The sequence below is a fragment of the Saccopteryx bilineata genome, chromosome 1 (genome assembly GCF_036850765.1).
Source record: "Saccopteryx bilineata isolate mSacBil1 chromosome 1, mSacBil1_pri_phased_curated, whole genome shotgun sequence".
NCBI classification, from domain to species: domain Eukaryota; kingdom Metazoa; phylum Chordata; class Mammalia; order Chiroptera; family Emballonuridae; genus Saccopteryx; species Saccopteryx bilineata.
Genome location: NC_089490.1, coordinates 228,476,022 through 228,496,509, shown reverse-complemented (window position 1 = coordinate 228,496,509; position 20,488 = coordinate 228,476,022). Strand labels below are relative to the sequence as shown.

Sequence of the window (20,488 nt, the reverse complement as noted above, 5' to 3'; positions counted from 1 at the left end):
CAATGTGGTGCTAGAAGTTCTGGCCAGAGCAATCAGACAAGACAAAGAAATAAAAGGCATCCATATCGGAAAAGAAGAAGTAAAGCTATCACTTTTTGCTGATGATATGATCCTATACATCGAAAACCCGAAGGACTCCACAAAAAGATTATTAGAAACAATAAACCAATACAGTAAGGTCGCAGGATACAAAATTAACATACAAAAGTCCATAGCCTTTCTATATGCCAACAATGAAATATTAGAAAACGAACTCAAAAAAATAATCCCCTTCACGATTGCAACAAAAAAAATAAAATACCTAGGAATAAACATAACAAAGAACGTAAAGGACTTATATAATGAAAATTACAAAGCATTGTTAAGGGAAATCGAAAAAGATACAATGAGATGGAAAAATATTCCTTGTTCTTGGATAGGAAGAATAAATATAATCAAAATGGCCATATTACCCAAAGCAATATACAAATTTAATGCAATTCCCATCAAAATCCCTATGAGATTTTTTAAAGAAATGGAACAAAAAATCATCAGATTTATATGGAACTATAAAAAACCCCGAATAGCCAAAACAATCCTAAGGAAAAAGAATGAAGCTGGGGGCATTACAATACCTGACTTTAAACTATATTATAGGGCCACGATAATCAAAACAGCATGGTATTGGCAGAAAAATAGACACTCAGACCAATGGAACAGAATAGAAAGCCCAGAAATAAAACCACATATATATGGTCAAATAATCTTTGATAACGGGGCCAACAACACACAATGGAGAAAAGAAAGCCTCTTCAACAAATGGTGTTGGGAAAACTGGAAAGCCACATGCAAAAGAATGAAACTCGACTACAGCCTGTCCCCATGTACTAAAATTAATTCAAAATGGATCAAAGACCTAAATATAAGACCTGAAACAATAAAGTACATAGAAGAAGACATAGGTACTAAAATCATGGACCTGGGTTTTAAAGAACATTTTATGAACTTGACTCCAATAGCAAGAGAAGTGAAGGCAAAGATAAATGAATGGGACTACATCAGAATTAAAAGTTTTTGCTCAGCAAGAGAAACTGATATCAAAATAAACAGACAGCCAACTATATGGGAACTGATATTTTCAAACGACAGCTCAGATAAGGGCCTAATATCCAAAATTTACAAAGAACTCATAAAACTCAACAACAAACAAACAAACAATCCAATAAAAAAATGGGAAGAGGACATGAACAGACACTTCTCCCAGGAAGAGATACAAATGGCCAACAGATATATGAAAAGATGCTCAGCTTCATTAGTTATTAGAGAAATGCAAATCAAAACTACAATGAGATACCACCTCACTCCTGTTAGATTAGCTATTATCAACAAGACGGGTAATAGCAAATGTTGGAGAGGCTGTGGAGAAAAAGGAACCCTCATTCACTGTTGGTGGGACTGTAAAGTAGTACAACCATTATGGAGGAAAGTATGGTGGTTCCTCAAAAAACTACAAATAGAACTACCTTATGACCCAGCAATCCCTCTACTGGGTATATACCCCAAAACCTCAGAAACATTGATACGTGAAGACACATGTAGCCCCATGTTCATTGCAGCACTGTTCACAGTGGCCAAGACATGGAAACAACCAAAAAGCCCTTCAATAGAAGACTGGATAAAGAAGATGTGGCACATATACACTATGGAATACTACTCAGCCATAAGAAATGATGACATCGGATCATTTACAGCAAAATGGTGGGATCTTGATAACATTATAAATAGTGAAATAAGTAAATCAGAAAAAAACAAGAACTACATGATTCCATACATTGGTGGAACATAAAAATGAGACTAAGAGACATGGACAAGAGTGTGGTGGTTACCAAGGGTGGGGGGGGAGGGAGGACATGGGAGGGAGGGAGGGAGAGAGTTAGGGGGAGGGGGAGGGGCACAGAGAACTAGATAGAGGGTGACGGAGGACAATCTGACTTTGGGCGAGGGGTTTGCAAAATAATTTGATGACAAAATAACCTAGACATGTTTTCTTCGAATATATGTACCCTGATTTATTAATGTCATCCCATTACCATTAATAAAAATTTATTAAAAAAAAAAAAGAGATCACCTTTTGAATCAGGGGCGGCCTTGCTTTTCCCTCTAAGTTATTAATGAGGAGAAAAATGAGGGAGGAGACAGAAAACTCTCCACAGCTGACGGAACTGGTTCCAATGACTTCCAAGTCTCTTCCAGGTTCTCAGGAAGGCCCCAGGTCACATCTGGTCGAACTTCTGCCACTTTGAAGGAATAAGGCTCAATGGCATGAAACTGCTCTAGACTTTCTACTTTATTCCCCTTGGCTTTAAAACAGACATGTTTGGTTTTTTTAAAAACTGATGTGTGTGTGTGTGTGTATGTGTGTGTGTGTGTGTGTGCGTGAGAGAGAGAGAGAGAGAGAGAGAGAGAGAGAGAGAGAGAGATTTATGCACTCATTGGTTGATTCCTGTACGTGCCCTGACTGGGGATCAAACCTGCAATTTTGGCATATTGGGATGGCACTCTAACCAACTGAGCTACCCAGCCAGGGCTAGAAGAGACCTTTAATGCTATGAAGAAGGGAAATTTTCTTAGATTTTAAAAAATGGAATTGATTCACTGAGAGAATAAATATCAGTAAGCAAATATATTTGGGGCTCATGTAAAAACATCTGAGAGCCAGTTTCAAGGAAGGGGTATACTGACTGAGTCTAATTCTAATGCCCTCTGGATGCAAAAATGAGACAAAATGCTGGAAGCCAGGTCTAATGGAGAAAGGAATAAAAAAGTTGAGTGCTAAGACCTGTCGTTCACTCTGGCCAAGGTTCAAATCCACATGGTGAGAGACATAGTGGTCCTTCTCTGTTTGTGATGGGGCAGGCTACACAGGATGTTGGCAAACACCTCCTCCAAAAATGACTGAAAATGGTCTGGCACTCCCGAATCACAGCTGGGGCTCCTGAGGCTTCCCAAGGTACACGAGGATCCTTAGAGGACATCCAATATGAAACACACGATGATGGAGGCTCTCCCTGGCAAGAGGAGGGTGGGTTCCCAGCCTCAAACAAGAGACAAGGGACATGGACGCAGATGTAAAATGCACGGGAACCCGCAGAGGGCGGCAGACTGAGAACAAGGTGTTTTTAGGCTGGGGAAACACCCTCCGTATAGCACCTAAGAGCAGAAAGATGCAAAAGGAGACAGGAAGGGAGAAAAACTCAGGGAGAGGGGCCCTGGCCAGGTCGGTGGGCAAGTAACCACAGAGAAAGCAATTTCAGCCAGCAGCCAGTGCAGGCATGGCTGGGGCTCAGCGACAAAAAGCAAATCAAAACAAAAATACATAATTTCTCCAAAGACCAAAGTAGGGACACCCCACAGTAGTTCAATGCAGATCAGAAGGGTAAGACAGCCAAATAGAGTACAAACTGTCCAAAAGGTCAGTGTCATAACTCAGGCACTGCAGGGCCATGGTGTAGACTGAGGGGGGTAACCCTGGGCACCCCAAGCCCAGGCGATTGGGGGCAGCTCCTCAGTCACTGGTCTGGAAGGTGATGGAGAAACACTGTTTTTCTGAAGAAGCCCAAGTCTCCTTTCTCCTACATAGCAGGAGGTTGGGGAGCCCAGGGAGCCGAAGGTCAGGACCAAAGTTAAGGCAAGGATGCCGGCTGCAGGGATCAGGGGCTGGGTCACGAAGCCCAGGAACAAAGCCAGCACTGCACAGCCATCCTGTGGGACCTCCCAGTGAGGCACAAGAAGACTCTCAGAGCAGGAGGTGGGAAGGAAAACCATGTGCAAAGTGGAGAGGGTCCCACCCCAAGGAGCAGGGCGGGAGGAGGGGAATGAGTAGCCTCATGCAAGTCCCTAACCCAGCAATTTTCAACCTTTTTCACTGCATGGCACATACAAACTACTAAAATTCTGCAGCGCACCAAAAGATATATTTTTTGCCAATCTGACAAAAAAAAATAGTGTAATTTTGATTCATTCACACCAGATAGCTATTGTTGTGTTGGATATTGTCATTTTTTTTATTTGACAATCTAAGGGGAAAGAGGTCAGTGTCCCTGACTAAATAGTCCGGTACAGCATGTTTTAAAAATTCTTGTGACACACCAATTTAAAGCACTGCTCTAACCCAAAAAGAAAGTCCAGCTGTTATTTTACAAGGTGACTGTGGGGTTAGAGCAACACTGGGGAACAGACCATTTCTATTTCTATTGGCTGGCGAGGGATTGCAAGGACAGTGGAGAAGGCCAGAGGGAGGCGACAGGAACTGACAGAGCCAAGAGAAAGTATCTGAAAGAAAGTGGCGTCTGAGAAAGGCTGACAAAATGGCCTGAACCGGTGCAACCAGGACCTTGCTTGTTTCCATTCTTCAAATCAGTGCAACCTCTTAGCACAGAGGAGGCATCTGTCCTGGATCCAGTGAGCAGGTGACGTGTGTCTGCTTCCAAGAGGACCAGGCTCCCATGAGAGGAGGAGAGGCAGAGGAAGAGAAGGAAGGAGCTGTGCTTCTATTCCCTGGGTGGTGGGGACTACAGGGTTACATCACAGCCTTGGGGACCGGGACGTTACATCAACACCACCGTCGGCAGGTGGCCCCTGGTCTCCTTTAGTTGTGCCCTTTAATTAGCCACGTGTGCTGGACTGAATGTGCTGGCTGAGGTGAGGGCAGCAGTGTGCCCTAATCAGTCAGAGAGGGTTGGGGTAGCCCAAGACTCATAGCCTGTCCTTGCTGGAGAAGTCACCCCGGGGCCCGCGGTGATACCTGCAAGGTGGGAACCTAAGCAGTGGGCAGGCCCTGAGCTATTAGGCATGGAGTCAGTCCCTAATGGCAGGGAATCTTGTTGGGTCATGGAATATGTTAGAATAACTGTCCTCTAGCCCTGGTCGGATAGCTCAGTTAGTTAGAGCATCATCCCAAAGTGCAGAGGTTACCAGTTTGAGCCCCAGTCAGGGCACATATGGAACAAATCAATGTTTCTCTCTCTTCCCACCACCACCACCTTCCTTTCTTACTAAAATCAATAAACATAATAAAAATGACTGTCCTCTAAAAACGTAAGACAGAAGTATTTCAGCAAGTGCCCCTCTGAGTAGGAATCAGCCACACTCAGAGACTTGGCCTCCAGACCCAAACCTCAGCCTGAGTGGGGCTCAGAGAGCACCCCCTGGCTTGGCACTACTTACCACCTCCGTATAAGGTTATAACCTCAAGGACAAGGGTTAGTCTCCCTGGGGACTCGGAGGCTGACCTGTACTTTAAGCATTTGTCATAGAAAGTAAGCAACAGTCAGGACACCTCTGAGTAAGTAAAATTGGAGAGTGCTGGCAAAATTTCCTTTCCACATGCACACACAAAACATCACCCTGGCAACAGAGACCTAACATTCCTGTTATGCAGGGTTCTTAAGTTTTCCTGGCTGTGGACCCTTTGGCAGTGTGGTGATCTCAGAATAATGTTTCTAAATGCATAAAATAAAATACAGGGCTATAAAAATTATATTGAAAAATTATATTGAAACAGTTATCAAAATACATCTTGAAAAATATAGTAAGATTTTTGCTCCTTTATTGATGTTCTATATAAAGGATTTAGAGTAGAGCCTCATAAATAATATAATTATGAGGTAACAATGAGTAGAAGTGATATTTTGAGATATTTGCAACAACTATAATGTGATAAAAAAAATAATTTGTCATTTCTATTACTGTGCTTTGTTACCTGCATCATGCCAAAGAAAATAAGTTAGTGAGGGGTAGTATTACTAAAGATGTAAAAGTAGAATTTTTTCAAGCTCTTCTTGAAACAATGCTCATAACTCTCTGGCTCAAATTCATACTAAAGTGTAAATGGTTGCCTTGGACTTTTTCCTCATAGTAGACAAGACAGTGGTGATAGTGGGATCAAACATAAGGGCACCAAACACTTAGGATCAAGATAGAAGAAAAATATATGCCACAAAGAAGAGGAACCCTCACAAGTAGGATAAGACCCTGTTAGCAAAAGCAAGCTTGCTGCACGTTACATATGATTGGGTAGCAAGGAACTGTCATCTGCTGTTTTTCTGCTTCCTGGAGGTCTGACTCTGCTTTCCAGAATCAAACAGTGGGTCTGGCCCTTCAAGTTCACTGAAGCTTCCCCTGACTGCTCATTAAAAGTAATTCCTCAGTCCTAGTTCATTGATTTATTTCGCACCAGCCCTTGAAGGAGGCTACAGACCAAAAGCTTCCCGAAGAGTGCTTTGAAAGATGCCAACACTAGTACCGGATGCTGAGAGCCATGTGCTCCGTCCCCTGTTCCAGGAGGGCGGGCCTCTCAGAGGGGCTGCGCTGACTCAGAGGAAAATCAATACCAGGGATGCATCAGGGAAGTCACCTGAATTTAAGGCATCGTCGCTTGTTCTTTGTCTGTCAAGACATGTGAAATAGACAAACATTCCCTTTTCAAAACAGGAGTACAGAATATAAAACTCTGTTCAGTAAAGGCAACAAAGATGAGAAAGACATCAAGTCTGCAGAGGTGAAGAGAAAGATCAGATCAAGACAGAACAAAAGGTGAAAGAGAGAAGCACCCAGGAGCACAGAGCCCGTAGAGATAACAAGACAGGAGGGGAAATGGATGGGGAAGGCAGACACAGAGAGAGAAACCCCAATACCCACCAAACCCTTCAAAGGAAAGCTTATCTCGCTACTAATCCCACTCAGCGTGGAAAATAAACCATAAACCACTGCTAGATTAAAATTTTGGATAAACGTTGTAGCATTTGTTATTCAGAAACACCCCCCCCCCCACATTGCTGTCTAGATTCTGGAAGTCTCTGTTCCTCGTTTGTTACAGAAGGAAACCTGCTCCCTGTTTCTGCAAGCAGCAAGAGTCGAAACTCATTTTTCGGAGACCAAGGTCTTCCATGGTTGTAGAGTAGCATCCATTAGGCCCATTTATAACTAAAGCAGTGTCCAGTGCACACGCATTTTTACAACCATCGGGATAACAAATACCTGCCTCGGTGTTGCTCTGCAGGTGGGCGGACAGCACAGGTGTGACTTACTGTGTGGGATGTACGAAGCCAGAAATGTGTATTTCATGCACAGGACAGAGTCAGTGTCACTGGCCACCGAAGTCTCAAGAAGTCTGGGAACATGCATGAGCCAACGTGCAAGGGAGAGACAGAATGTGCTGGAAGGAGCAGCAAAGGGACCAGCAAGGTCTCCGCAGTGTCCTAAGTGGTGTGCCAACCATACACACTCTGGAAACGGGCACCCACAGGTGCATCCTACAGGGAGTTGCACACTTACGTGTGCTGTGGCCCTGAGATTTCTTCCCACTCCAGTGGGACGCTGTATGTGTGGCCCTTGCTAGACCTGGTGAATGTGGGTTTTACCAAGAAGACAGAGTGTGGAACATCTAGAGCTGCAAGGTACACTCCCCCTCAATGTGCCAAGGTGAAGAGAGCCACAAGGAGGACTTTGGTTTGTGGACCATTTCATCAAAAGATGCCCATTCAGTGACCTGGATAGTGGCCAAACCACACTGCCCTCCTGAATAGGCTGACCGACCCAACAAAAAGCTATATTCTACAGTAAGAATTATTGGGTCAATTGAATCTTTAGCAGTAGGGACCTCTCTGTCTTTATTTTCCTATAATTATGTCTCCAGCTTCTGGACTCTATGTCAGCACAAACTCTGGTGGGAGCCAAGAGGCTAACACTTTCAGGATGAAGGCCTGGCTTCGCGGAAACAGTAAGGAGGAAGAGTGAGCACCCACTATGACTGCCTCAGCCACACTTAGGACCCGCTGACGTCCCATAGGAGAGAGAGAGAAGGACATTCTCTGTGACATTTTTTGTAACTGAGAAAATAACCTGTGTCCATCAGTAGGAAATAGGATAAATCAACTGTGGTCCAACACACACATTGAAATACAGGACTCTCTGTGGTTAGAAAAGAATGAAGCTCTTCAGCAATCGATAAGGGAAAATCACCAAGATATTTTCTTAAATGAAATAATAGTAAATAATGGCAAGGTGCTACACAGTGTTTATAGCATGCTGCCCTCAATGCAAGAAAGGGGTAAAAGTTAGAATATGTGTTCAGATCGGCTTGACTTTGCATAAAGGAACACTAAAACAATCTTTTTAAGTTGTTGCAGGTCAGTGAGCAATGGAGTGGATTTTCACTGTGAACTTTCCATTCATTTGATTTTTAAACGGTGTGCATTCAGCACATGAATAAAATATAGTAACATAAAACTATAAAAATGCATCATTTTCATATTTACATAGAGCAACTGTTAAAAATATTTTTACCCCAGTCTAGACCCCACTGCCCTGCGTTGTACTCTGAAAAACCAACAAAGCATTTAACAAACATTTGTTCACGTCACGCCCTGGTTCCACAAGTACTACATGACACTGCCTTGTTCTTGGGTGAGGAATTTCTCCCCACAATCATGCCACCACCCACCATGATTCAGGGCCACCTCCGGCTCAGAGCTCACGGCCACACAGGTTGTTGTGACCCGGCCACGGCTCGCTCCTTGGTGCAAGGAGGCACCCACTTCCTACTTGTTCATACTCCTTCTGGTCAGCAAGCCCTGAGGGCCAATCCCAAGAGCCTGGCCCCTTCCAGAAGTCGAACTGAACAGCCCCTTTAGCTCTATTCATGGACTACCACCACCTCAGAATACAACATATGATCAGTGATATTGTGACAACCAGGTATGGTGCCGGGTGGGTACTAGACTTACCGCTTTGTAAGTTACATGAATGTCTAACCACTATGCTGTACACTTAAAACTAATATCATGTTGAATGTCAAACAATTTTTTAAAATAATAGATAAATTTTAAAAGAGGTTACAATGATGCTGATTTAAAAAAAAAAAAAAAAAAAAAAAAAAACAAGAAGAAACCACCTCCGCAGCTCAGCTGACCCAGGGTGGGTGGCCCCCATAGCGAGGCCCCATGGACTTGGGTGGGAGTCAGACTCCGTGGGTTGTAATTGAGAAAACTGAGCACAGGTTCCCTTCCTGCGCTCCCAGCCACTGCCTCTGTCTGTCAGCAGCCCTCACTCACCATGGTAACGCTCAGGCCTCTATTTGGAAACCCTCTTTTCTCCTGGCTTAAAACTGTTCACAGGAAGACCTATCCAAGCGATCAGTTAAAAGGCACTTATTAAATACCTTTTCCAAAGTAACAACGTTGCTAACAAGGAGCTGCTAAAAATGGAGACGGGAAGTCATGCTTCCCGGAGACATGTGTGAAATTTGGTTGGACATTTAGCAGGAAGTCAGAGGCACCCCGCACTCATGGGGACAGGAAACGGCAGGTCGCTCCCCCTCTGTGAGCCCCACTGCTGAGGCCGTGGTCTCAGGGACTGGCACACATGTTGGTGTGTGGCACCCTGAGTCATTCTCACTGCTCTGTACTCACCCTCCATGAGCTCTGGCTAAGGGGATATTTGCTGTTCTCACTAAAGGAGAGAACATGAGAGGCACTTAAAATAAGTGCCCAGTGATTTTCAAAATCATAAAGGTTTCCAGCAGGTTAAAAACAGATTTCTGCTGGCTAGAACAAAGAGAGAAATAGGGGGAGCAGGGGAAACCTTCTGAAAGATAAAGGTTGTCAGGTCTGTGTGGATGCTGAGATTTTGTTTGTTTTACTGATTTTTACCAAGTAGCATTTGTCTCCTCATTGCATCCAGGAGGTCCCTATTTTGCAGCTGACACTGGATGGTGGTTTGGAAGCCCAGTGAATTCAATTCTGAGCCATGCTGTCCCCTAAAATGTCAGTATTGTACAACTCAACTTTGAGGTCCTGGAATAAGGAGGGCTTAGTACCAAGAGCGTTAATCTGCTACCATGGAGAACCTGGGTCTCTGACCCCTGAGGCTGCAACTTACAAAACAAAACAAATAGCCTGACCTGTGGTGGTGCAGTGGATAAAGCATCAACCTGGAAACACTGCGGTTGCCGGTTCAAAACCCTGGGCTTTGCCTGGTCAAGGCACATATGGGAGTTGATGCTTCCTGCTCCTCCCCCCCCTCCTCTCTATAATGAATAAATAAAATATTTTTTAAAAAAACAAATAAGTCATTTTTGAAGATTCACTGCACCTGATTGGAGGGAGTATGAAAGGTTGGGAAAGTTGGATCCTTAATTCCAGGATCCCAGGCCTATGAAAGAAAGCTTGGTTAGAAAGATAGGATTCTTGTTTTCTTACTAATTATAAAAGCACCTATTATGACAGTTCCTAATTGTATAGACGTGCCACTTTATAGAGGAAATTATGTCCACTTAAAGGTAACTATGGTAGGTCAAGTCTTACAGCTTAATCTGACGTTATTCATTACACATACACACCTGCCCTGCCCCAAAACAAATAGGACTGTCCCCAGTTACTCACCTAGACCACCTTGACAAATGTCTGTGCGTGTGGCTCCACCAACGATAAACTGAGGGCTGGGGCACAACTCCTGAAAGCAATTTGGGACAAAATTTGTAAGATATCCAGTGACAGTGGCAACAAGGGTAAAGATGACTTTAGAGTCATTGAATTCAGACCTCAAAGTGACCTAAATCACCTATTGTATACCCTTGTCTTGTTGCTTAAAACTCTTCTCTCTGCTCCTGTATCCTTACTCACCCTTGACTTTCTCCTCACCTCTCTAAATGCCCCTTCTCAATCTTCAAGGGTTTCTCTACTCTGCTCACCCTTAAGAATCAGGGAGCCCCTGGGCCAGGTCCTCAACCCTCTGCAGTGATCCCATGACAATGGCAGTTGCCTACCCTAAGCATTCTCTCTTGGTGACATCACCCACACCTGTGGCTTCAACTCCTAACTATGGAATATGCTGACTCTTCCCAAATCACTCCCCTGAGCCGGATAGTCAATTGCCCACGTCATACTGTTCGTGTGGTATAAGCTCCTTAGATTCATATCGGATAAGATTACCAAGTTCTGCTAAAATTTTGAGTTTGGTTTGGAAGACAGATGGTTTGCAAAGGCCAGCAACAAGTTAAAGTGTTATAACCAGGGTGATGCTAAGAGGATTATAAATTGATGGAATGTTCATTCTACTACATATTATTCTTCGCATAATTCAAAATGAATGCTCCCCTACCCCTAGGAAAAAAACAACAACCAAGAGATACCATGACTAATATGTCATGAATCATTCAAGGGCCACAGAATGTCCACAGATGTCAGCATCATACCGGAAGAGCACCCCCAAAGCCTTCTCGCCATGGCTAACTTTCTATTGGAACTCAGGTCAGAGATACCCAGTAATCTGGCAGCCAAAGAGGTTTAAAAGAAGCCAACCTCTGCCTGACCCATAGTGGCACAGTGGATAGAGCCAACCTTGAATACTGAGGTCACAGACTGGTTCGAAACCTGAGGTCACCCGGCTCCACTCCAAAGTCGCCAGGTGATCCCCAGTCAAGGAACAGATGAGATGCAATCAATGCACAACTAAATAAACCAATGCATTGATGCTTCTCTTTCCCCCTCTCTCAGTAAGGAATCCAAGGCAGGAGGTGACTTCAACTGCATGTTTTTGGTGGCCATGGCAACTTGGAAACATGCTCACAGAGCAAGAGACCATAACTGATAGTCTATGTTTGGCATTTTGGGAGCTTTGGTTGTGCATTCAGGAAACCAGGTGACACCACCATCTTCTTCATCATCACCACCCAGATGGCCACACATTGATCCCAGCACCCCATCCCTCCAGGATCCAGCCCCATTGGATATTTTCAGCCTTGTTTCTCTGTTTCCCACAATGCTCTCTGTCCCATAATCATGATGCACTATTGCCTTTCTCTGAAAATTCTTGCTCTAAATACACTTTCACAAGCCAGGGCCTCTGCTGACACCTGTGCCTTCCTGGTCTCTGCCATGCCCCTCTCCTTCCACCAACCCCAAGTGCATGTTTGTAGCAATACATCTGCTCCAGTCACCCCCCCAACAGTGCATGGCCAGTACTGGACACAAGACAGAGGTCTAAAGAAAGTGTCTGTTGTGCCTGACCAGGCGGTGCACAGTGGGTAGAGCATTGGCCTAGGTCTAGGATGCTGAGGACCCAGGTTCAAAACCCCAAGGTTGCTGGCTTGAGTGCAGGCTCACCAGCTTGAGAGCAGGGTCACTGGCTTGAGCATGGGATCATAGACATGACCCCGTGTCACTGGCTTAAGCCCAAAAGTCAATGGCTTGAGCGAGGGGTCACTGGCTTGGCTGGACTCCCGTGGTCAAGGCACATATGAGAAAGCAATCAATAGGTCCTGGCCAGTTGGCTCAGTGGTAGAGCGTCGGCCTGGCGTGCAGGGGTCCCGGGTTCGATTCCCGGCCAGGGCACACAGGAGAAGCGCCCATCTGCTTATCCACCCCTCCCCCTCTCCTTCCTCTCTGTCTCTCTCTTCCCCTCCCGCAGCTGAGGCTCCATTGGAGCAAAGATGGCCCGGGCGCTGGGGATGGCTCCTTGGCCTCTGCCCCAGGCGCTAGAGTGGCTCTGGTCGCGGCAGAGCGATGTCCCGGAGGGGCAGAACGTTGCCCCCTGGTGGGCAGAGCGTCGGCCCCTGGTGGGCATGCCAGGTGGATCCCAGTCGGGCGCATGCGGGAGTCTGTCTGACTGTCTCTCCCCGTTTCCAGCTTCAGAAAAATAAAAAAATTAAAAAAAAGAAAGAAAGAAAGCAATCAATAAACAGCTAAGGTGCTGAAACTATGAGTTGATGCTTCTCATCTTTCTCCCTTCCTGTCTCCCTCTCTCGCACTAAAGAGAGAGAGAGAGAGAGAGAGAGAGAGAGAGAGAGAGAAGCCTGTTGAAATGAATTATAGCTGCCAACTCTTGAGATTAGACTATAAAACCATGATTCCCAACCTTGACTTTGTCAGCCGCCCAGAGAAACACCATATGTTTCCAGAGGGGTGGGAAGAGGGGCCTGGTTGGGAGGAGCGAGGCAGACAGAGGAGTTGCTCTCAGAGGTAGAAACTGCCGGGCAAAACTGATGGAATGAAAATGAAGGGGTAGAAACAGCTGGAGTTAAATGATGATTTGACTGGATCCAAAGAATTATTTTCTCATCCTCCCTGTCAACCATGGCCAAGAAAATACAGTGTGTCCATAAAGTCATGGTACACTTTTGACCCTTCACAGGAAAGCAACAAAAGACAATAGAAATGTGAACTCTGCACCAAATAAAAGGAAAACCCTCCCAGTTTCTGTAGGATGATGTGGCAGCATGTTCGCATGCGCAGATGATGACGTAACACCGTGTATACCGCAGAGCAGCCCACAGCCATGACAGTCGAGATGTGGATGGTACAGAGGAAAGTTCAGTGTGTTCTGTGGCTCGCTAAATTCGAATCCGTGACCAAAGTGCAACGTGAATATCGGCGCATTTATAATGAAGCGCCACCACATAGGAATAACATTACTCAGTGGGATAAGCAGTGAAAGAAAACCGGCAGTTTGGTGGAGAAACCCCGTTCTGGTAGGCCTTCAGTAAGTGACAAGTCTGTAGGGGCTATATGGGATAGCTACCTAAGGAGCCCTAAAAAATCTGTGCATGAGCCCACATCAAACTGCACTGAATAGGTATGAAACTGGGAGAGTTTTCCTTTTATTTGGTGCAGATTTCACATTTCTATCGTCTTTTGTTGCTTTCCTGTGACCAGTCAAAAGTGCACCATGACTTTACGGACACACTGTAGTCCCTTGACTTGACTTTCCCCTCATGTTCTGGAAGTCCAATGGCTCCCTGGCCTAAGACCACTGAGCATATTCTCTCATGAGACTTTTTATGTGGCAGACCTGGAGCAGGTTATCTTAATTCTCACAACCACTCCACGGAGGGGGCTCCTGTCCTTGAGGTTTAATCACTTGACAAGGGTCACACAGCAGCATGTCATGAATAGAGGTGCTGGGAGGATGGTCCTTCAATCTCTGCCTTTGAGTTTGGGGTGGCACCAGGGACAGTATCCAGGAGCCCCTGCATCCATCTGCATTCACAGACCCAGCCCTCAAATCCCCACCCACCAGCCCTGATGGAACGATGACACCATCACAACTATAAATCACCCTGCATCTTTCAGCAGTGAGGTCACCATTTACCCCTTATCAATCATCACCTCTAGCACCTCTGTTCCTTGTGCACCTGCTCGGAGCCTATGTAATGTCTACCATGTAGTCTGTGCACACAGGCAGAGTCAGGATCCAAATCTAACTTGTCGGGTCCCAAAGCCAATGCATGCTCTTCCCTCTAACCTCACCGTCTCTGAAAAGATCTCTAAAAGGAGACAGGTATTCCGAAACACAGGATCGAAGAATTGAGGATCCAGAGCCAGGCCTTTTCCCTCAACTGTCTGACACTCTTTCAACAGGCCTGTCTTCTTACCGGAGGCCGCTTCCAGACAATGCCTTGAGTTTGCGAGGAGTATGGTCCAAGGTCCTTGTAGCCCAAGGCTGATGGGCACGCTGGGAACTCTGGGTCCTTAAATAAGACCCTGGAGTCCAAGCACTGCTGCCTGAGGGTCTCGAAGTCCTGGCTCAAATACTTCACGGCTTTCTGGTTGGAGCCAAAACCTTTAGCTGCGGTTTGCTGCTTGGAGACTCGGGCGGCCGAGGCTGCCATGGCTGTGGGCGGGCTGGGGCGGGCTCTGTGGGGAGGATAGGAGGGCAGGGCTGCTCTGTGCTCTCTGAGGTCTGCCCCACTGGGAAGGGAGCTATAAGGCAGCATGGAGGGGAGGTGGAGCAGGTAAACATTTCACCTGAGGCTACTCCTGAAGAAAATGAGTCATGGCCAGGAGCAAATATGTACCCAAGGTGCAAATGAATATACCCCACCTTCCCCACAAACTTCCTAGGCCCCTCCCAGGCCATTACCCTAAGAAATTCATTAGGATCTCAGCTGTCCCCAGCTCTTTGCAGAACCTACCAGCCACCCCTGGGGCCCATGGGCTGAGATAGAAGCCGTCTTGTAGCGTGAGACAAGGGTTCACCAGGTTTGGAGAAGTGATTCTGAGCAGGATAAGGGCAAGGGGTTCGGTGGGTCTCCTTTCCTTCCAGAAAAGTTTGGTTCCACTTGCTATGTAGAAAGCTTAGCTGGATGGGCAGATCTGGGTAAATAGAGAGAAGGCATCCAGGATGAAACATGGTTTCCCAGATTGCACCAGAAAGCCAAGGCCAGAGTGACCTTCAGAGGCCCAAGCATGCATCAGAAGGACTTAGCTATGGCCCTGGATGCTCTGGGGACCCCTCCTCGGTACCCATTTCCCTTGGTTCAGTGTCTGCACCCGCTCGCTATCAGGTTTGTCCAATGTCCACAGCTGCATTTTCACCAGCCCCCAACATTGACCCTGGTCTCACCCTGGTGGCCCATTCTCCTTTAACACCAGAAGCACAGCTCCATTTGATGAACACAGAATCCTCCTATGCACATTGGGTTCCAAGAAAAATCTAGCAACACTGTGGGAAAGGAAGCGGTATTTATTTTTATCTTTGAATCTGCTGCCTAATTATCTGAAGCTTGTGATTGACTCCCATGAGTCATGGTATTCTACCCAGAGTGATTATTTCAAACATAAATCTGACTGTCGCTTCTAAACTTAAAACCCCGGCTGACCATTGCCCTTAGGGAAAGAAGCAGGGAGAGGGTACGCACAGGAGGACGGCAGGACAATGAGACCCAAGCAGACTGGCCCTTCCTTCCCTCTCCCTCCCCCACACGCCTCCCTCTCTGCTCTCCATCTCCTGACTCTCGTGTGGGTCCTGAAATGTGGAACTCTTGTCCATTTCCAGGGTTTTGCACCTGCTGTGCCCTCTGCCAGAAATGTTCTTCTCCCCACCCCCCACACCCACTCATCCTTCAGACCCTGAGTGCCCCTAGCAAAGTTTTCTGGACCCCCTATATGAAGCGATCCCCTCCTACATTCTCTTAGAGCAGCCTGCCACACACTGCCCAGCAACGATTTAAATACTGTCCTTCCACCCCACCAGCCTCTGAGCTCCACAAGGACAATTGTCTGTGTTTGTTTTGCTCATCACTGTATAGTGTGAGCCTAGAAATCTCCAGACATGTAGCAGGGGCTGAATAAATATTTGTTGGCTGAATGAACACCCACGGGTATGAGATGCTCTGCGGTTGGATATATGCACACCGGGTAAAGGGACCTGACACAGCCAGGAAGGGTCATTAGTTAATTGGCAAAGACCTCATGGGATATTTTCCCTGCCTCCATTTCTCCCCTATGACTCCCAGAAACATTCCCTTAGACTAAAATGAACCAGTCCTTCCTCCATCCAATCTCAGAGGGACTCTACCAGGGTTAGACCCCCTCTCGCCCCACCTGCCTATATTACTTTGCTCCTCACACGCAGATGCTGCACAAACAAGCCTCTCTCCAGAGGGGTGCAGGTCTGAGATGCTGCAAACAACCCTCATCTACCGAGTCACAAAGACCAGAGCCAGCGGAGTCAGGACCGGTTTCTGCTCCCCGACCCCTCCTGAGAAAACGCAACATCTCCCTGTCATGTAGGCAGGCACCCAGAAGGAAGCAGCTTGCACCCACAGATGTCACCCCAGCATCACACCCCAGAGACCCATAGAACCAATGCCAGCTCCCTTCCAGGAAGCCCAGGATCCATGAGAAAGGCTGAGGAGGCTGGGCAGAAACGCGCCCAGGGCCAACGAAGTACATAACAAGAATTCTCTGGCAAACAGTGCAGGTGAACGTGTCTCTCTTTAGTGTGCCCACCAGCTGAGCTCCGTCCACAGACGCCTGCTCCTGGCAAGGCTGCCATATCCCCTCGGCAAGGAAGAGAAATCACCCCCAAATCCAAGTGTGCATCTCAGACACTTAGAGTTCCCAGGGCTTGTAGCCATGCATAACTGTAACTTTGAGCAAGGGGGTCTGAAGGCGGCCATCAGCCTTCACACACCTGGGCTTCTCATTTGGGAATTCTGAGGCAAGCAGGGGATACCCACAGCACCTCAAGAGTATCGCACAGGGCCCTGGCCGGTTGGCTCAGCGGTAGAGCATCGGCCTGGCGTGCGGGGGACCCGGGTTCGATTCCCGGCCAGGGCACACAGGAGAAGCGCCCATTTGCTTCTCCACCTCCCCCTCTCCTTCCTCTCTGTCTCTCTCTTCCCCCCCGCAGCCAAGGCTCCATTGGAGCAAAGATGGCCCGGGCGCTGGGGATGGCTCCTTGGCCTCTGCCCTAGGTGCTAGAGTGGCTCTGGTCGTGGCAGAGCGACACCCGGGAGGGGCAGAGCATTGCCCCCTGGTGGGCAGAGCATCGCCCCTGGAGGGCGTGCCAGGTGGATCCCGGTCGGGCGCATGCGGGAGTCTGTCTGACTGTTTCTCCCCATTTCCAGCTTCAGAAAAATACAAAAAAAAAAAAAAAAGAGTATTGCACAGTTCTCACGTATTGCTGGTAGGAAGGTAAAATGGTGCAGCAGCTTTGGAAACATTCTGGAAGCTCCTCAAATGTAACTCCATGTGGCCTTGACTAGTTTGTTCAGTTAAATTGGATCATCATCCTCATATGCCAATGTTGCAGGTTCGATCCCCAGTCAGGGCATGTACAAGAATCAACCAATGAATGCATAGATAGGTGGAACAGCAGGTTAGTGTCTCTCTCTGTCTCTCTCAAATCAATATATAAAAATCTATTAAAAATTGTAACTCCAAGTAGCATTCCACTCCAGGGGATTGAAAAAATAAAAATTGAAACTAAAGATCCACATAAAAACTCGAAGCCTCATAACAGCGTTATTTATAATAGCCAAAAAGCTAAAGCAACACAAATGTCCATCAATGGATGAATGGATAAATAAAATGTGGTGTAACCATACAATGGAATATTATGCAGCCATAAAAAGGAACAAAGTACTGATAACATTGCTGTAACATAGATGAACCCTAAAATCATGATGCTGAGTGAAAGAAGCCAGTTACAAAAGACCACATATTGTATGGTTTTGGTTATAGAAGATAGGCAGAATGGTCAAATACAAAGAAACACACCAAAACAGGGAAGATAAACAAAAGATCAGAATACTTGTCGTTTCCATCTTGCAGAGGGGTAGATGGGGTGGGAGAGAAGTCCAGAGAGATGTAAGTTTTAAGTAATGGTTTCATTCCTGGGTGGGGTGGTAGACACATATGAGTTCATATACTATTAACAATAAATCAAAGAAATTAATGAAAGCCAAGCATGGACTAATGATGAGAAATTATCCTGAGTCAAAGATTATAATTAATCCAATTTTGAACTTGAACAGTGGGAAAACAATTCCCACACCAGGCAGAGCGGGAGCTATTCATGGGTTGAAAATCCTGCCCAAAGTCACTCCTATCTCATCACTGTGGTGCCCTGTCAGACCTGAGAGTCAAATGGGATGGGAGGGGAATGTCCACAGCACCACAATCATCTCTGCCTGGCAGACTCTAGGCAGGCGTCCCCAAACTACGGCCCATGGGCCGCAATGCGGCCCCCTGAGGCCATTTATCCAGCCCCCACTGCACTTCTGGAAGGGGCACCTCTTTCATTGGTGGTCAGTGAGAGGACTACTGTATTTGGCAGCCCTCCAATGGTCTGAGGGACAGTGAACTGGCCCCCTGTGTAAAAAGTTTGGAGACCCCTGCAGGGAACAGCCAAGTTTCTCCTCCCCAGCTGTCCCTATCACTAGGATAAAGAAAACACTGAATTTTTTACTGGGTTCTCAAAGAGCAGGCAAAGGTTCTTATTAGACTTCTAGTGTCCTGCAAACTTGAAAGGGATGCCCCCAAGCTGACCCTGTAATAGCCAGGTGGTTACTGGGGCACATCAGCAATTTCTCAAGGTTGATTACAAAACATTGATGTAGAGCCTTCCCAGGGTGACTGTTTGAACACATGCCCTGTCCAGTGTTTCTCCTAAATATCCCTGGAGTTACTGCTCTCCTCTCCATCCCACAGTCATAGATAGCTTCGATACCATTCTTTATCCTTCCGAGCCTGGATCATGGCACCAGCCTTCCAAATTTCTCAGCTCTTTGCCATCTCCTGTCTGATTCTGCTACTTAAAGTACTTCAGTGCCTCTCATCTTGCCTTAAAGATGATATTCCAACTCCAGGGCACAATACCATGACCTTCATCCCCTTAGCCTTGCCCCAGCCCCATCACCATAGCAACCCTACCTGCCCATGCTTCCTCCATGCGCAACTATTAGAAACGCCCCCAAATCCACCACACCCACTTACACCCCATGCTCCCTCTAACTGAAATGCCACTCACCCTGTTCTTTTCTGCTTTGCCACGACTCACCTTCCTAGTTCAAGTTCACATAACACTCCTCCAGAAAGGCTTCCAAGGTCAACGTCATCCTGTGCATCACATCAAATTATAATCATTGGTCTGCCTCCTGGGCCCGTATCTCCTTCACTTCTCCCATTAGAATTGAAATCACTTGCATGCGCCTCTATCCTCCATTATCTCCAACCCTTTTTTGTGTCCCACTTCCGGACACCTGACACATAATAGAGGTTCATATTTGATGAATAAATAACTAGCTAAACATGAGTTCGAGTCAAGCTTTGTATCTTGCATCCCAGGATTGGCAAGAGACAGTCTAATTAAGCCCAAGGTGGGTATAATTATATGATTTTAAGTACTAGTGTATCCTAAGGGCTCTTATTTCACGCTCTGAGAAGGGCTCATAGTATCTAAGAGAAAATAATAATTTAGAAGTAGCCACTAAAAGCCCTAGCCCAAGAGCTAGTAGACCTAGATTCCAGCCTCCGCCCTGTCCCATCCTCGTGTCACCTGGAGAAGTCATTTTTCCCACAGGTCTGCCTTTGCTCATCTGACATGGAGGCCCCGAATACAGCTCTGTCATACGCTCAACGAAGCTACATTTGCCTGGAGGTGACAAGCTCCTGGACAAGTTGAATGTATCCATCAGCCCTGGAGCTGGGCCAAGTACCTCCCAAAGGTGAGGGGCACGCCTCTGTGGTTACTGCGCGTGCGCACACGCACACCCACCAACCATCAAGCTGCTGCAGTGACAACCCTGTGTGATAGCAACTATCACCACCCATGTTTTACAGATGCGAAAGCTGAGCTTCGTCACACATTTCATAAGTGGTAGAAGAAGGATTTTGTCTTACTTGAAAGCCTATGTTGTTATCCAAGATACCATGTTGATTCTGTTTAAAGAGACAAATGACCACTTCAAGACATACAGAATGAGCCTGGCCTGTGGTGGCACAGTGGATAAAGCATGACTAGAATGCTGAGGTCGCTGGTTCAAAACGCTGGGCTTGACTGATCAACGTACATGCAACAAGCAATCAATGAATAGCTAAAGTGAAGCAACTATGAGTTGATACCTCTCGTTACCCTACCCCACCCCACCACCTGTAAAACCAATAAATAAAATCTTAAAAGAGAAAAAATCATCCTACAGAGTACACCCTGGGAGTTGAACTCA

At 46.4% G+C, this 20,488-nt stretch overlaps 1 protein-coding gene across 1 annotated transcript in view; it reads right to left on the bottom strand.

The window, feature by feature from the left end:
* The window catches only part of CAPN8 (calpain 8), a 58,533-nt gene extending 43,886 nt beyond the window's left edge, over positions 1-14,647 (bottom strand). The window contains 2 exon segments of the mRNA XM_066252727.1: positions 10,422-10,491; positions 14,411-14,647. Of these exon segments, the coding sequence (XP_066108824.1) occupies positions 10,422-10,491; positions 14,411-14,647 (307 nt within the window).
* Positions 14,648-20,488: the final 5,841 nt, after the last annotated feature.